General features: G+C 37.5%; 1 protein-coding gene across 1 annotated transcript in view; it reads left to right on the top strand.

Moving 5' to 3' along the window:
- The window catches only part of LOC138697049 (dipeptidase 3-like), a 70751-nt gene that overhangs the window by 47721 nt on the left and 3610 nt on the right, over positions 1–19420 (top strand). Inside the window, exons 3-5 of the mRNA XM_069822643.1 lie at positions 1733–1889; positions 13679–13779; positions 16977–17056. Coding sequence (XP_069678744.1) covers positions 1733–1889; positions 13679–13779; positions 16977–17056 — 338 coding nt within the window. The remainder of the gene's footprint in view (positions 1–1732; positions 1890–13678; positions 13780–16976; positions 17057–19420) is intronic.

Here is a 19420-nt window from a genome sequence, read left to right on the forward strand (position 1 = left end):
ACGGCCCTCATAATTATGCTCGAGTGGCCAAAATTTGTATACACACTTGTTTTGATATTGTTAACAAGGTGAAAGAAAACAAAACTTTTTCATCTGTCCCCATGAGAATGTTTGCTCGTCAGTGTATGTATTTGTAGTCAAAGGATATCATAGAGATGTGTAGACTCAGACTTATCCATAACGGTCAACAGAACTTACAGATCATCTCCATGTACCGACTGGCACACCAAGTAAACTTTTCTTTACGAATCCAGCGATTTATGAACAGATCCTACGTTTGTCAAACATGCTGAAACCTCGAACGGAATACAGTTGAATGGGCCGGTCATGCTTATCTGATGGAAGGAAACAGAATACCAAAGAAGATTTTAGATGGGAAAATATATGGTATTGGAAGACCTGAAATTAGATGGATAGATGCGGTAACGATCGACTCTCAGAAATATCTCGGAGATTAGCACAGTAGCACAGGACAGATGGAGGGAGATAACTGAGGAGGCTAAGGCCGGACTTGGACTGCGATGCCATCATAGTAGTAGTAGTAGTAGTAGTAGTAGTAGTAGTAGCAGCAGCAGCAGTAGTAGTAGTAGTAGTATCATTAGTAGTAGTAGTAGTAGTATCATTAGTAGTAGTAGTAGTAGTAGTAGTATCATTAGTAGTAGTAGTATCATTAGTAGTAGTAGTAGTATCATTAGTAGTAGTAGTAGTAGTATCATTAGTAGTAGTAGTATCATTAGTAGTAGTAGTAGTATCATTAGTAGTAGTAGTAGTAGTAGTATCATTAGTAGTAGTAGTAGTAGTAGTAGTATCATTAGTAGTAGTAGTAGTAGTAGTAGTATCATTAGTAGTAGTAGTAGTAGTATCATTAGTAGTAGTAGTAGTAGTAGTATCATTAGTAGTAGTAGTAGTAGTAGTAGTAGTATCATTAGTGATGGTAGGTAATATTTCATTTAACTGCACATCTTATTCAGAGTCGAAATTGAATGTGGACGAGAAATGACTGTTAACTTGTGTGGTTTATCTAGAGCTCTATATCATGGTCGTGGCTTCATTATGTACCGCGAGACCACAGATTTCTTTCTCTAGTTTGGGAAAGTTAACTAAGAATTATAATTATTTCGCCCCTGGACTTGAACCGGCGAACCTTCGACCCAAGAACTAATGTAGAATGGTAACCAAGACTACCGCCTATGACACCGCGCAATTTTGACACGTCGTCTTTAAATTGTAACTTATTACGAATAAAAATAATTTCCCATCTAGGTGGTTTGTTGAAAACTCGTTAGCTAACAGCTATAGTGATCCACAGCCGTTTTAACACAAACTTCTTTCACGGTAAAATACTAATTTTTACTCCATTTGTATTGTATTTTTGGTCCAGGGAAAATAACTTGTCTTTTACGAAAACACTCGAATTTTATTCACTGAGTTGTATCTTTGCCGTGAATCACTATAGCTTAGCCGGTCCTTTTTAACTGCAGAAGACATTTAGAGACAGTAAGACTATGACACGGTAGTAATGGAGCAATGGTGGAATGAAAATGGTAAAGGAAACCGAAGCACTTGTAGAAAATTTAACCCAAACCCTTTTCCCCACCAAAACCTCTCAGCATCTGCTAGCCATCAAATCCTCGACCTCCTTCGGTGAGAAACTATCAAGTAACTAGCTACGGCTGAGTCCCTAGGGATCTGCTGCACTTCCAGCTTACAAACGTGTGGTGTTGCATTGCAGGCACAACGATCTGCCGTGGAACATCCGCAAGTTCCTGCACAACCGCCTCAGGGACTTCCGGTTCGGAGAGGACTTGCGCAAAGTGGTGCCTTGGTCCAACAGTCCCTGGTCGCACACCGACCTGCCCAGGCTGCAAGCAGGACTCGTGGCCGCTCAGGTGAGTGCTACAGTTATTAATGTTGCCAATGTCTTGAGTGCGTTGTCATTAACTAAATTGCCTACCATTCCAAGCTCTCAGTACTGCAAAGATACTACTGCGAATAGCGGACTAGAACTCTGCAACACCGTTGTCTTGGTGCTCTTGGTGGTTCATAAACTGTTCACTCCACCTCAGCTCTTTTTCTACACTTCTGGGGAATAGTAGTCGGAGATTTTAAATTATTTTTCTTTATTTTCTCATTTGCAAAGTATAAAGAGAAAGTATTTTGAAGTTTAAAATAATGCATTTTGAGACATTTTACGCAAGTGACCTACACGTTTTCAGCGCCCTGATACTTAGAAAGTGGTTTGGAATATACCGTCTATCTTTCTACTTGTCTGTCAGTCAACAGCTAACCTGTCTGCAAATCAAGATTTCAGGTATAACTCCCTGTAAAGTTGATTTGAATAATTTCGAGGGAAAAATTGTTCCGGGGCCGGCATCGAACCCGGGAGCTTTGGTTTAACGTACCAACGCTCTACCAACTGAGCTACCTGGGAACTCTACCAGACACCGATCCAATCTTTCCCTCTGTATCCACAGACCTCAAAGTGGGCTGACAACCGTCAAGCAACCAACTTCGAGTGCACACTAACTCCGTTCGATGCCCGGCCCCGGAACAATTTTTCCCTCGAAATTATTCAAATCAACTTTACAGAGAGTTATACCTGAAATCTTGATTTGCATAATACACGTTACTGTTCGTTAACAGAAAACCACAATTTAAGTCACACGGAGTTAGTGTGCACTCGAAGTTGGTTGCTTGACGGTTGTCAGCCTACTTTGAGGTCTGTGGATACAGAGGGAAAGATTGGATCGGTGTCGGGTAGAGTTCCCGGGTAGCTCAATTGGTAGAGTGTTGGTAAGTTAAACCAAAGGTCCCGGGTTCGATGCCCGGCCCCGGAACAATTTTTCCCTCGAAATTATTCAGTTAACCTGTCTGTTTGTATACAACTATTTATTCTAGACCAGCGATGGGGAAAAAAGGGTGGAACAAACATAATCAGCAATTTACTCAATCACATCTATCACAGCAAGGTCAGGCATATTTCGTCGTTTCCGGGTTTGATTGTTTACAAGGCGAGTCCAAAGCTGTGCAGTGGCATAACCCAGCAGAAACGCGATGTAATAGTTGTGCTGTTATGCTCCTGACCTAAACTAATAGGGTGCTGGTAAATGTTAATAGAACGAAACAAGCGTTTACATTTTAGTAATTAAAATGAACGAAAATAATAATTGTGTTACTTCATTCGGTAAACAGATCGAATGAGTAATGAACAAAGTAAATAGAATGCAAATACTTTTCTTGCAACAGATGAACTGATAGCATGAATAATTAACAAATATATAAACAATGTTACAAAATAACAATAGACTATTATAATAATAATGATTATAATAATAATAATCATCATCATCATCATAATCATAATAATAATAGCAATACTTACTTACTGGCTTTTAAGGAACCTGGAGGTTCATTGCCGCCCTCACATAAGCCCGCTATTGGTCCCTATTCTGACCAAGATTAATCCAGTCTCTACCATCATATCCCACCTCCCTCAAATCCATTTTAATATTATCCTCCCATCTACATCTCGGCCTCTCCAAAAGATCTTTTTCCCTCCGGCCTCCCAACTAACATTCTATATGAATTTCTGGATTCGCCCATACGTGCTACATGACCTGCCTACCTCAAACGTCTGGATTTAATGTCCCTAATTATGTCAGGTGAAGAATACAATGCATGCAGCTCTGCGTTGTGTAACTTTCTCCATTCTTCTGTAACTTCATCCCTCTTAGTCCCAAATATTTTCCTAAGAACCTTATTCTCAAACACCCTTAATCTCTGTTCCTCTCTCAAAGTGAGAGTCCAAGTTTCACAGCCATACAGAACAACCGGTAATATAACTGTTTTATAAATTCTAACTTTGAGATTTTTTGACAGCAGGCTAGATGACGAAAGCTTCTCAACCGAATAATAATAGGCATTTCCCATACATAATAATAATAATAATAATAATAATAATAATAATAATAATAATTTATTGCCGTACAAAGATACATATTGAAAACACTCTAGCACCCCCAGAAAGAATAAGTTACATACTCGTGCTCAGGAAGGATTCCACGTAAGTTAATGTTAAGACATTTTATTAAATAACAGAGTAAAAAGTAAAGTAGAAGAAGAAGAAGAAGAAGAAGAAGAAGGAAAAAACACAGATATCACAATAATTGAACTTTACATTTTCTCTGTTAACAGCATTTTTTTTTTAACAAGGAGTATTAGCAAATTGTATGTTTAGGAATTTAGCTATTATCATGCTATAAAACCTTGGGTCGAAGTTGTTACTCCCTTCCGAAAACACCTAAATTTCTCTGCTATACGTTTTGAGAAAAGATAACTAACAGGAAGTATGTTTGTTGCTAAACAAACTGAAGCTGGCTCGTCTTTGGTTTTTAATTAATGTTTTAATTCTTCCAATTTCGTATTGCAGGATGGTCCTATTTAAAAAGGAGGACATAAATTAGCGTTTAATCTGTAAAACGACTACACAAAACCGTCACGATACTGTAATATCAGGATTTCTGTTACAATAATGTCACTACGATATAAATACAAATTCAAATATTTATCTACAAAATTCTTCTCACTATAATTCTGTTCATGGAGGGATTTAAAATACCGTAACACACTAAACAAGGAGCAGAATACCTTCTTGTTGCACAACAAACACAATGCTTTGTTATTTCGAGGAACACAAAAGTACTTAGGGGAGAGTTGGGTAGTATCGGACATGGGGTAATATCGGACAGTGATGTTTCTTTCATCTACCACCAGATGGTAGTACAGTGATATTTCTTTCATCTACCACAAGATGATAGTAGCAGTGTTCAGATGTCTCATACAGAAACGTAACCATGTCACACCACATGGTGGTAGATGAAAGAAACATCACTGTCCGATATTACCCGATGTCCGATACTACCCAACTCTCCCCTATATTTCCATTCGTCTTTGTAAATGTATCTTTTACTTTGCTGTGGGACATGACTCCACCACTGATACTCGCAGACTTGTTGTGACAAAGTGGTCGCGATTTGGACGGAAACAGGTATAGGAATGAGTAGTCCGCTAGCTAGCAGTGGGAAGGGAACGCGCTGTGCTACTTTTCCCCATCGCTGTTCTAGACTATTGAACAGATTTTATTATACAATATTCTGTATTTTCGAGTACATCTCACTTGACGATATGTCAGAGGAAGAGCAATTGATTGTATACATCTGAAGTCTGACTAGTGTAATATGTATCTAGTCAGCAATGTGTGTAATGGAGGGGGCAAGGAATTGGCCACCCTACCCCATTATCTCCTTGCCTAGTTGCCTCATGGTGCCTTCTTGGTATCACTTGTGAGGTTTACACCTATCTTCGGACAGTTGTCTAAACAACAACTTCTTAAAAGAATTGTGACTAAATATTGCTAACCACACATACAGTAACATAAATACAGACATGGAAATCCTACACGTACAACCCAAAAACCAAAAACTCAACACATTAGAACAATATGAAATATACAAACACACTAAAACACACCCTGATCAAATTCTCAACACACAGATCAATTTCAGAACACACACAGTATTTGACACCACATTTCAACACTTTTCAACAATCGAACGCACCCACACAACAGGCAGCGAAGTTCGAGATGACGCCGAGATCTAGTAGGCTCTGAGGATGGTGTGAAGAAGCACCGAAACAGCTGTAAGCCGCACATGTTTACACAATTAACACGAGTAAGATCGCCATTTAATCAATTATTTATAAATATTTTTTATTTGTTTTTGTTGTTCACTTTAACACTTATATGAATATATAAAACTTTCTTAAAATTAAACATTAAAAGGCACGTCGAAAGACAGTGATAATGACACCACATCGGTGTTGAAACGGGCCCGTCTCTCATTACGGTAGTGTATTACCTTATTTTTTTACATTCTTTAAAACTTTTAGCGTTTAATTTTAAAAGAGTTTTAAATATTGTTTAGTGAATATTAGATTATTATACTGATTAGGCTCTTCTGTACTATATCGCTTTTCTACTTTTCCCACTCTTTCCTCTTCATCTCCTTTCTCCTTATCCCTACTTCAACTTTTAAGACCTTTCTTAAGACTTTATATTATTACGCTCACATACTACTTTAATATGCATGAGAAGCAGATTTATAGCAAAATGCCATAATGGAATCCCTTCCCTGTGTATATTTTACAACAGAAAACTGATCGTCGCTAACAATCGACAGTTCGTTCCTTGTGGACGAGGCTGCTAAAGAGGCTGTAAACACAAGTCAACATAGATATCTAATATAAATGTCTGATTTTTCTTGGTTTTGTAGAATGGTCATTGAACATTGCGGCGGTTTACAACAGTTTAAACATGCTTTTCCCTTGTCAAGACATAGATGTCTACAGCATCTCAACATTGAATAAAAACGAGCCTTTTAAACGTTATTTTTATGCCCTAAAATACAATTCAAAGAGGAAATGTATTTGTAATGCAATACAATTTTAAATAATAATGATTTGGGAGGTCTGTCCTGTTAATTATTTATTAAGTAGGTTATTTTACGACGCTGTATCAACACCATAGGTTATTTAGCGTCTGAATGAGATGAAGGTGACAATCCCGGTGAAATGAGTCCGGGGTCCATCACCTGAAGTTACCCAGCATTTGCTCATATTTGGGTTGAGGGAAAACACCGAAAAAAATCTCAACCAGGTAACTACTACTACTACTACTACTACTACTACTACTAGGGCCTACTACTACTACTACCACTACTACTACTAAGTAATCTATGGCGCGACAGGCCATGAAGAACCAATGCCGACCAGCCGACTGCTGGCCTAACGCCCACATACCTTAGCAGAGGTGAACGATCATGCGACCAGTACGGGGGTAACGTGTGGTCAACACAATGATCCCCATAGCCGTTATAGTTGGATTTAGCTATCTATCGTAGCTTCCCAAATTCACCACAATGCTGGGTGGGCACCAGTCCTATACACCGACTGAAGTTTTGTAAGAAAGTTTCTCCCCCTTGGGGACTCGAAGCAGTGCCCATTCTTAAACACGAGCCCAGGCATCATGGCTTAGATCACGACGTTACGGCGCGGGACAATCAATAATATAACACATAAATTGCGTTAAGTTTATTTTATTCTCAATCATATTCACAATCCTGATAAATAAGAACCAATTCATTAAAAATCTAAATATTACAAAAGCAATCAATCGAGAATTTAAGAGTTTCACCCAATTACAGAAGTCAGCTGTCACTTTTTTGGTCAGCCTATATTATTGCTGAAACAGCGGAGTACAGCTGTCTCTCAACTGATAGGATTCAGAAATAATTTAGGGCTCTAGAGAGAATTCTTAATCATATTTTTACTAACTGTACAACCGAGGTAGCGTGCTGACTTTGACTTCAGGTGATTTGTGGGTCGGTCCTCGAGGTAGAATATTTTGATTTTGATTGTAACTTCATAAAGAATGCCTCGGTGTTACTCCTAAATGGAATTCTCCTCATAAACATGCAGCACCGCCTCGGAATAAGCGCGGCAGTTGAAAGCGTCGTTAAATAAGTCACAAAGTGTTTGGTCTGATTTCCGAAATGTCCCCTGAATTATTCGAGATGCCTGCAAGGCGCGTGACTGTCAGAGGCCCCGATCCTCTTTAAATTAAACAGCTTCGACGCTACCGGCGGAATCGAATTCCGTGTACTTACTGACGAAACAAATGGTGTAACATTTCCGGATTATACGCTCCTGGTGGTGCACAATTACTCAGACAGAAAGCTCACTATTACTTTAGTCCTTGCCTTCATTCTTTACATTCTTCTTTTTTTCTATTTGATTGTTCTTTTCTTTCATTCTTTCTTCCATTACTTTTTTTTATTCATTCCTTTTTTATTTTTCTATCATTTTCTCGGCTATTCTTTTTTGTTTATTTCATTTTGTAATTCTATATTTTGATTGCTTTTGTCTATGTTTCTTCTTTCCTTTATTATATTATCTTATTGTCCTTTATTTTCTAAGATATTATTATGTTTCTTTATTGTTCGATCCTTTCTTTATTGTTCGGTCCTTTCGTTATTGTTCGGTCCTTTCTTTATTTTTCGGTCCTTTCTTTATTGTTCGGTCCTTTCTTTATTGTTCGGTCCTTTCGTTGTTGTTCGGTCCTTTCTTTATTGTTCGGTCCTTTCTTTATTTTTCGGTCCTTTCTTTATTGTTCGGTCCTTTCTTTATTGTTCGGTCCTTTCTTTATTGTTCGGTCCTTTCTTTATTGATCGGTCCTTTCTTTATTGTTCGGTCCTTTCTTTATTGTTCGGTCCTTTCTTTATTGTTCGGTCCTTTCGTTGTTGTTCGGTCCTTTCTTTATTGTTCGGTCCTTTCTTTATTGTTCGGTCCTTTCGTTATTGATCGGTCCTTTCTTTATTGTTCAGTCCTTTCTTTATTGTTCGGTCCTTTCTTTATTGTGCAGTCCTTTCGTTGTTGTTCGGTCCTTTCTTTATTGTTCGGTCCTTTCTTTATTGTTCGGTCCTTTCTTTATTGTTCGGTCCTTTCTTTATTTTTCGGTCCTTTCTTTATTTTTCGGTCCTTTCTTTATTGTTTGGTCCTTTCTTTATTCTTCAGTCCTTTCTTTATTGTTACGTCCTTTCTTTATTCTTCGTCCTTTCTTTATTGTTCCGTCCTTTCTTTATTCTTAAGTCCTTTCTTTATTCTTTGGTCCTTTCTTTATTTCTTAATTATTTACCTATTTTCCTATTTAATACTTTTCTTCACTCTTCCCTTTCTTTGTTATTTTCTTTCTATGATCTTTTTTCTTAATTATGCACTTCTTTCATTCACTTTTCCTTCTGTAGTCATTCCTCTCTTGTTCTTTCTTTTTTTCTATCATCTTCAATCTTTTCCTTTCCTTTCTTTCATTAGTCATGCCTATTTTATTTTCTTTGTTTATTCAGAGAGAGAAATAAATCGTCCGGCCTTAATTAAGGATGACCACGAGGATCCGGAAATTAATAGCAAATAAAATTTAATGAATTAAATATGAATATTGTTATAAAAATAAAATGTAATAATTAAACACCGTTGATTATCAATTACAAAACAAAATCTTAGAAGATGACCTTAAAATTATACTTATAAATAAAAGATTTTATTTAAAATTAGCATATCCATAATTAAGACCTTCTGAGTGGTATAAATAAATTGTATAATCTGCAGGAAATCTTTAAAAATTTGCGAGATGATATTTTGAATTTCAAAAGACGGTATTGAGCACCAAAAAATAACCCTGTCACTGAACAATTGAAGAGAGGGATGTTATACTTGGCAGTAAGGTAGGGAATACAAGTCTCATAAATGAGGATTTGCTGGGGTGAAATTGTCTGGATCTCCTAAAATATATGGTTCTTTTAGTGATAAGATTATTAATAATATAATTAGGAGTATGAATCCTACAATATCCTTGATTGTAAAGTGGCCCTCTTTTCATGATCAACCTGATGACCTTAGTTTATTCCATGCGTACACTTGGATCTATGATAATAGCTTTTTGTTGTTGCTTGTTTATTGCTATTATATCCGCTCTTCTGTGAGAGTCATTAATTCAGTTTCTATATTTCGACCTTCTTTTTCATTTCTTTACCTTTCTTTACATTTCTTTACATTTCATTTACCTTTCTTTTATTCTTCTTTTTTCATTCCATACTTCGTCAATTCCATTGTTTTCTTTCTCCATTCGTTTCTTTATTCATTTCATTCATATCCATTTCAGCCTTTGTTTATTCTAATATTTTCTTTCTCCATTCTTCTCTTTGTTCATTATATTCATTCTCGTCTACGCTATTTAGCTCTTTATTTAAATGTCAAGAGCATTGCTACAGATAAAGAGCTTAAAGTACCGTAAATTATGAAAACATCATGAAAATTTGCCTCAACAACCAAACATTTCAATTATGGCTTCATTTGTACATTGTTACCAATTTTTGAACTTTCATAATGATGATCGCAGTAGTTGGACACAATACTTGGAATCGCAAGAAGTTATAACTTTTCTCGGGCAGTTATTATTCAGCTATGAATATAGAGATATGTTAGAGTAAAGCGTTGTTAAATTAGCCATCTTTATTCTTTTGTAATAATGATCCATTTAAATGTGTTTCATACAGAGTGTAACTAAATTCAATACACAAACTTATAGGGATGATTTATTTTATTGGGTTATTTTACGACGCTGTATCAACATCTAGGTTATTTAGCGTCTGAATGAAATGAATGCCGGTGAAATGAGTCCGGGGTCCAGCACCGAAAGTTACCCAGCATTTGCTCGTATTGGGTTGAGGAAAAACCCCGGAAAAAACCTCAACCAGGTAACTTGCCCCGACCGGGATTCGAACCCGGACCACCTGGTTTCGCGGCCAGACGTGCTGACCATTACTCCACAGGTGTGGACTAAATATAGGGATGATAAAAGAGACTAAAACAAATGTTTTTTTTTCTATTAAATGTCATGGATCTGAAACTAATTCTTGCATAACAAAACCAAAAACTGTACTATACTGTAAAGAATAAACATACTACAGTGTAACTTTACTTATGACACTCATGCTTCAAAACTATTTCAATTTGTAATCCTTCACAAAAACTGTTCAAAAGTGCAGCCTCCTACTTCAATATAAACTCTGCAACGACGTGTCATTGCCTGTCATACACTTTCGAAGACTCCAGGCATATGATTGGATCTATTGGTGGATTAAATCAAATTTCAATTCGAAAAATCTTGACATATCCTTCAATTAACCATATAGGGTGAATATTAGTAGCTATAAATATTGGAGAAAATATATGAATTATTTACTTCCTAATCTATTCGATTCTAACTTTAACAATCATTATGATTGTTAGATCACATCAGATTTCATTTATTAACCAAACAGCTGCAAGTATCCGAGCGATGAGCTCGTCCTCCGGTTCAATTGGAGGCTCTTCAAGTGTCCGCATACAGAAAAGTCAAGTAGGGTGAGGTCAGGAGAACGAGCAGGCCATCCAATGGACCCACCGCGTTCAATCCACTGTTCACCCAATCTGCGGTTCAAATGCACCATAAACTAAGTGTGCATCTGTTAAAGCAGCCCAAGTGAACTGTTCCGTCTCTCTACTCTCAATGAACAATAACGTACTACGTGGTCACAGCACAAACATTGCACTCTGACGTCGTGGAGTGTATACTGATTAATGTAAATATTGATGGTTTTGAAGCATGAGTGTCATAAGTAACATTACAACTGTAGTCCTTATTCTTTACAGTACAGTAGAGTTTTTTAGCTTTGTCATTCAATAATAATTTTAGACCCATGGTCATTTAACAAAAAACATTTGGATTTGGTCTCTCTATCATCCCCAGAAGTTTGGGTATTGAATTTAGTTACACCCTTTATTTATTTTCAGCATTTTACGATCAATCCTAAATAACTGTGCTATAATTCTATATTTCCATCATCAGGCGTACTTCTCACTTGACGATATGTGTCAGAGGAAGACCAATTGATTGTATGCATCTGAAGTCTGACTAATGTAATATGTAGTTAATCGGCGATATATGTAATGGAGGGGGAAATAAACTGGTCACTCTACCCCATTATCTCCTGACCTAATTGCCTCATAAACGGTGCCTTCTTGGTATCACTTGTGAGGTTCAGATCTGTTTTCGGACAATTGACAAAACCAGTGATTCCCAACCTTTTTCGACTGACGACAGACTTTACTGAACGCCCACGATATCCCGACACTTATTTGTTTTTATTAATAATAATATAATAATAACCAGTGCTTATCTTTTGGAAAAAAAATGTGGTGGAACTCTGTGTAGAATATTTTATAGCGGATTGGGAGATGGTTACTCTTCACCGCACGGGAATTTTGTCGTTTTTAACCTCCTTTTCGTCCAACTAACACTTTCAAGGTCTAAACAAAATTCAAAAAAATATATATTAAAAACATTATTATTCACATATATTTCGGTTGCATGATAAAAATGCAACAAAAATGTGCCCGGACGACGTTCCAGCGCGTTCGCCAAAAAAAATGAAAACAATTTCTATGCAGTGCCGGACATTCAGTGTTGTAGATATGTCGATGTTAACAGATATGTGTCAAAAATCCCAACCTATCTATGCTGGATGTCTGATAAAAATTTTTATTATCGTTTTTGAAAACTCACCAATTAAAATTAATGTGGAATCTGCGCTTGGTGGATTGCATAGAGTTTCCCTATACATGACCTTATGGTTGACAGGCCAACATGTAAATCATCATCATGTTTATATTTAACTATTTTCATGGTAGAAAATGCTGATTCACACAAGTATGACGTTGAAAATGGCAGTTATAAATAAATGTCTTTTTAGTTTATTCTGCACCATCGACTGATTTGACAAAACATTTCCGCATATAAAACACTCGGAATTTTGTTTATATTCATCTCCACGTCACGTAAATCATAGTGCAAGTATTCATCAGTATATTTACGAAACGCTCTACTTTTATGTGAACCCTGGAGGGAATTTTCGCTCACATTATTTGAATTAGTACTGCTGTCATCTAACTCAGACCTTGATTCAGATTGTCTTTTTAGAATTAAAAATGTGTCCATGATAAAATCTAAATAAAACACTTTCGATAAAAATGGTCGCATTAATCACCAGCTCACACATATATACTGAAACTGACCAATATATTCTGAATTATAAACTCTGTTTTTATTAGTGGGAAGAATAAACGAATTACTAAGCATTGTTTCAGGTGTTCACTTTCATTCGAATTATCGCCAGGCAGAAAATTAAACTGAGCATTGTTGCAGGTGTTCGCGTTTCATTGGTAAAGTCTGTCTCAAATAAAATGTACCATATCAAAGACTTCGATGCAATTAAAAAATGCGTTGTAAAGAGACTTTCTGGATGGCATAAAATTTATTTTTCAAATTCCAAAATTTCGCGACACACCCCATGGGGTTGCGCGACACACCGGTTTTATTTTTCTTTTTAATTTTAGTAGGTTATTTACGACGCTTTATCAACAGCTCAGGTTACTTAGCGTCTGAATGAGATGAAGGTGATAATGCCGGTGAAATGAGTCCGGGGTCCAGCATCGAAAGTTACCCAGCATTTGCTCATATTGGATTGAGGAAAAATCCCGGAAAAAACCTCAACCAAGTAACTTGCCCCGACCGGGAATCGAACCCGGGCCACCTGGTTTCGCGGCCAGACGCAGACACACCGGTTAGGAACCCCTGGACTAAATGACAGTTAAATATTTTAATTACAGTTTTAGAGTGAGTTTTGTTTCCAGTCACTCTAAATAAATCAATAATTTTACTGCACACTTATATAATTATTTTCCTCTTTTTTCGGCTCTAGGGCTCGGGCCTTTTTGACCTGACACAGGTTGGGACTCCCGTGACGTGAATCTGCACTACCCAGACAGAATCTCTCAAGACAGCAGAGTCATTACATGCCCTAGGTGTGGCCTCTCACCGCATCAAAGCCTTCTCTCAGTCGTTATACACTCCACAGCCTGCCTTTTAAGACTAGGAACATAAAAACACTATTTTATGGACAACCCTTTTAATTTAGAATACGGTTTAGAGTAATTTCTTCCTTTTCTACTCGGAATGCTGTAGTCGCTCTCGGGATCCGTGTGTCATTGTTGGAATGACAGGCCAGTGTGGGATCTGTATCTGCGTGAAGAATCTGTGGCTCTTGAAAAATTCAGGGCGCGAGGGTAAGTAAAATGTTTTACATGCGTTTAGATCCCGGTCCCCGGCGGCTGTGCCCCTTCCTATTAGCTCCCGACATGCAGCATTCATGCTGACCGGCCGCTCCGATATGCAGGAGGCGAGTGCATGCATTATGCAGCCACATCCATTATTTGTGGCGGGCGCCTTTCTTATCGCCAGCCCGTGCGAAAAAGGAACTCTACCTGTCAGAACTCGCGGCCCCTTGTTGTGTGACGTGACTGCAACTTTTGGTACGCCGCCGTCGCTGAAATATTAACACCTTCTGCCAAGATTTTAGACATACGAAAACTCTAGTCTATTACTTAACGCCTTCACTTTGTATCTTCACTTCTTGTCACGTGACAGCTCAGTCCATAGTTTGTTTTAGTTGCCATGGCAGCTGAAAGCGTTAGACTAAACGAAAATCAATGACAATGATAAAGGGATAATAATAATTTCGTTTCATAGTCACGGTACGTTTCATGTGCGTATATTCAATTCAATTTACGAGTATTAAGCCATTAAACATACAGTGATAGGCTTCGTCACAAAAAAACATACATTTGAAAATACACATATAATTGAAAACAGTAAAGCTTAATTAGAATGAAAACACAAAACATTTTGAAACTCTAAAATTAATTAAAACACTTCACTCTTAATGTAATATTTGTAACTAAATGTAAATAACTTTATTTATTAAAAACAATTTTGTATGAATTTATGTTAAGAAACTCATCTACAGAGTAGAAAGGATTAATTAAAAGCCAATTATAAAATCTAGCTTTGAAACTATTGGTTGGTAACTTATAATATTAACTGGCAAGCTTATTACATAATTTCATCCCCATGACAGAAAAATTTGTACTAGTCTTATGTAATCTACAGTATGGAATATTAATTTGTTCACTATTTCTAATTTCATGATCATATATATTGGCTATTAATGAGTAATTGTCTATATTTTGTCGAGTGTAAAAGACTAGGTCGTGTGTAATATATACATATATATATATATATATATATATATATATATATATATATATATATATATATATATATATATAAATTTATGACAATATCTGTGATTGTTTGAAAAGAGGTCGACAATGTTCAAGATAATTTGATTGACATAGAATTCTAATGGTATAGTTACTAGAAATTCATTCACATTTATTTTATACTTCGATTAAATCCATTCATTATCTTGTTATGATTTTTCACCAAGTGGATTTTGATCAGTAAGTCTTGTAATTCTCCTCCATGGAGCAAGTAATAGCGTTTCACTACAAATCGTGTTCCGTTATCAACAAATCACTTTTCCGCAGGGATCACATTTGTACTTCTTGTCTTAATATACTTCTTAAGAAAGAAAATTAGAATTTTTTCAATAATGTATTATCATAATACACTGCTCTCTTAAATTGACTGAGCATATTGGCATTAAATTAATGACTTTTCCAAAAACGCTGTGAACTGTTTCAAGAAAACAATGTTTATCTCGTAAAGGAAGAAAAAAGGAGAAAAATTGTATTAAACTATTTTGTTTGAAATATCTCAAAGGATAACCCGCTGAAATTAATGGAATTACTTACGGCTCAACCTGTATACACATAGTCCTACAATTTATTCTTCTTCTTTTGCTTTTACCCATGGTCTTCATTAATTAGAGGAACAATCTTTAAGTGTAAGTTATGCTTAAGAACTTGCAACACTACTGACTCCACGTGGATTTAAAAATTTGCTGTCATCTTTTGCACTGACCTCTGATTTGTTGGCACAAATTAGTCATTGGCTAGAGATACTGGTGCATTGTCGCTGTCAAAGAAATCTCGCAACAACATGCATGTTTATAGAAGAAACCTTTGTAGAGCTGATGAGTAAGATAGTAGCGTGGCATTATATAGGACAGTGAAATTATGACTCGAATGTGCTCCTTCAGATCTTTTGAGACCAATGCTCTAGTAATAGCGCTTTTTTAAGTCAACTTGATGATTTCTCACCAAAAACAACCATAGATCTATCCCCAGCAGTTTGTCATGTTTATGGGTAGACAAAGTGACTGTCAGTTATTTTTTTTATTATCTATTCATTTCACCTTTACTCCTTAAGCTCCGTATTTTCCGCGTTTTAAAAGAAACATTACTGTGTGTTTCTCACTTCCTGAGCCGAGAACTCCCTAGTGCTTATAACCACGCCTGTTAGGTCTGCTCGGAACGTCACGGTAGTTGCAGCGTGCGGCACGATAGCATATTACATGTGCTGAAAACACATGTCACCTATGCCATTACTCTTTATAATACTGAAGACTCTAATCGCGATTACCACTATCCCTATTATCTCTGATGGCGATTTCTGAAAATGTGTGTACGCACTAAGTCATTCTATCACTATCTACCACTATCCCTATTATCTCTGATGGTGATTTCCAAAAATGTGTATACACACTAGGTCATTCTTCGTTCAGTCTGGATAACTGCTGAATTATTATAGAAGACCGTTTCTCGTATATTGCCAGGTACCGTGAGTCCTATATGCTTTTAAATTTTATTTTATACTTAGTGGAGACAATAAAAATAATATATAAAAGTTACGAAAATATGAATCGATAATAACATCACCGATAATAATAATATATTATTATTATTATTATTATTATTATTATTATTATTATTATTATTAAACATCTAAAACGGAAAATAATACTTATTACTTTCATCACTGGATTCTCTGCGTATGTGTCCATTAAAACAAAATACCGAAAGAGACAAAATGCAGAAGTAGAAATGAAACTACAACTTTCCGCCATAAAACCAGATTGGCGGCTTAAAAAGTAAACACATTCATCCCACTGAACAGAATTATTGAGATACTAGCTTTTACTTATATGTTAATTATGAAATACTAATAAAGTATTACAAGGATTCTGCGGTTACACTTAAGGGATTTCGCGATGGAAAAAGTTTGAGAAACACTGCCATGGAGGGAAGAGTTTACGGATGTGTGCACACGGCAACCGTGATCGCGATTAGGTAGATAATCTCTAGTAAAGACTGTAGTCTACCACTTAATTTGTGTTAAGAATTGATGAGAAGGACTTAATTTATTTTGTGAGGGAATAGCCTGTACATTCGCTTGTCGATTGTTGATCTTGCCCCATTGCTAACGAAAGCAATACTAAAGGCAAATGTGTTGAACGCAGGGCAGTACTTGTAGGACCTCCACTTTCCCCCTCTGCGTCTCGCCCCATAAAGAAACAGTTCAGGAAGAGAGACACGGACAGTAAGTACCTAGCCTAAATAGTTAGCAGTTGCTTAAACGTGGAGTACTGGATGAGTCAGACCCTGGAATAAAAGCGGGACTCAAACCCGTTTCCACTCGAGTGACAGAGCTTGCTTGTGTGTGACATTGCGATATCGACGTCATTTGTCGCGGCTCACCGACTCCTGTGGGAATGCGGTCTGACGTCTGGAACGCGACCGCCTTTACGCTGTGATTCTGCTACGGACGCCGACCAAATGAAGCGCGACACGGCGTCTTCGCTTGGTTTCAATCTAAACCTACTTCTACAATGGTGAGAGAGTGAGGAATGTGTACAGATGTTATTTTCCGCTGAAAGTTAGCTTTTCTAGTGTGAAATTGCTATAATACCATAATAAATGAAGTCATCCTCATAACAGGCCATGGAGACTGACAGGGTGGCGGCAGATTAAGGCGCCCACCTGTACACACAATCGACACTAATGACAGTAGGTACTGAATGTCAATCCTACGTGCCCGCCGCCTTTACTCTCAAGGAAATACCGCTGGTACTCATCTGTGTTAGAGGATGACTACTGTCCAAATTTCACGAGAGGATCCCTGCGAGGGAGGTGTGGTCCTTGCGGGGTAAGAGGAGAGAGTAAGCCAGTAACTCAGTGTTCTTGAAGAAAAAGTTGGATGGGGGTGGTGTCATTGGCCGGCTGGGACAAACAAGACTCAGTCAATGACCGGCCCGTTCCGTGTGGGGGTTAGGTTATAAGAGTGGGGGGAAAACCTGCATTCCTTGCTCGGATCTTCTCGTGAAATGCGGACAGTACGTAAATCGCAGGTCCATGTGCGGTCGGAAGTGTTATATCAGTGGATAAAATCCATGATCTCATCGGGAACCGAACCCTCGAGCTTCTGGCATGCGCGTTACTATTTAGTAAATACAATTGAAAGGTCCTCAAAATCCTCTAGGTTGTTAGCAGCTGAAAATCCGGGGATATCTGGGGAAAATTATTAAATCCGGTGGAACGATAATGCAATTTAAAAGTAAATTATTCAAACACGTGACCAATACTAAGCCACATAATTCCTACCTTCAGATTTAATTTTTCCGTTCCTTTACCCTAGAATGATTGTTGCATGTACTTTTATCATTGAAATTATAAATCTTCATTGTAATCCTACAAATTGTTAGTACATATTTTACTCTTTTTTATGTTTTCTTTCTTCCTCATTCATCTTTAATTCTCCTTTGTGTGTATGTAATTTTTCTCAGTGTTGTATAGTTATAATTTACGTTAGAATTTGTAATTATTATAATTTGTAACATTGGTTCACTTGATCTAAATGAGGGGTTGGAAAGCAATGGTGGATCATTAATGTTTAGGTGAGGGGTTTGGACTTTTTCCATTGCTGGTTGTCACAATCAAAAAATTAAGACACAACCTTTCGAAGGGTGGTTCTCCCTTCGTCTTCAGGTGGAAGGAAGGAGAGAAAGGAAAAAAACCTACTGCTGGGATCGTTACGTACAGCTGTTCTGTATTCATACAGATATGGAATGAGTTGCATGTATTCATACAGAATAGCTGTACGTAACGATCCCAACAGCAAGTTTCCTTCTTCCTTCCACCTGAAGACGAAGGGAGAACCACCCTTCGAAACGTTGTGTCTTAATTTTTTGATTGTGACAACCAGCAATGGAAAAAGTCCAAACCCCTCACCTAACATTGGTTCACTTATCGCTTGCATATTCATGAGTGTAACTTCTAGCCTTATATTATTTTGTAATTATTATTTAGTATGTTTGCAATATTTTACTCAACTTGTGCTTGTACGACTATACCAATTGTTTAGTGCTTTTTAAATATTGGAATGTAATGGAATTTAACTGAGGGGGGCACGGATGGCCCAGCACTGCGACCTGTTGAGATCTCTTGCGCTAACCCTGATATGGAATGAGTTGCATGTCATAGATCCTCTACGCGCACCAACCCAACCACATGACTCCCTAACGACAGGTCCCTACAGCCAACAGAAATCATATACCATTCCTGCTTCGGCAATTTCCCCCAAGGCCCCCCTGTCGGTCAGAGGCGAAACTCCTCCCCCGAGTAGGTCCACCTCGGGTGCCATTGCAGAAGCCATCCAACGTCGTGTTGCTACATTCCATGGAGGCAGATCGAGAGAGCCAGTAGTTCCTGGAAGCCGCTTGTACAGTGATCTGAAAAACTAGAAACGGGATGATGAGAAAAGGATGATGGGGGAGGAAAGGAAGTGGTGAAGATCGCTAATAAAGTTACCCGATATTCATCCATAGGAGTCAGGGAAAACCCCCGAAAAAACCTCACCCAGGCAACTCGTCCTGACTGGGAATCGAACCTGGGACCGCTGGGTTAG

This window comes from Periplaneta americana, chromosome 3, assembly GCF_040183065.1.
Source record: "Periplaneta americana isolate PAMFEO1 chromosome 3, P.americana_PAMFEO1_priV1, whole genome shotgun sequence".
NCBI lineage: Eukaryota > Metazoa > Arthropoda > Insecta > Blattodea > Blattidae > Periplaneta > Periplaneta americana.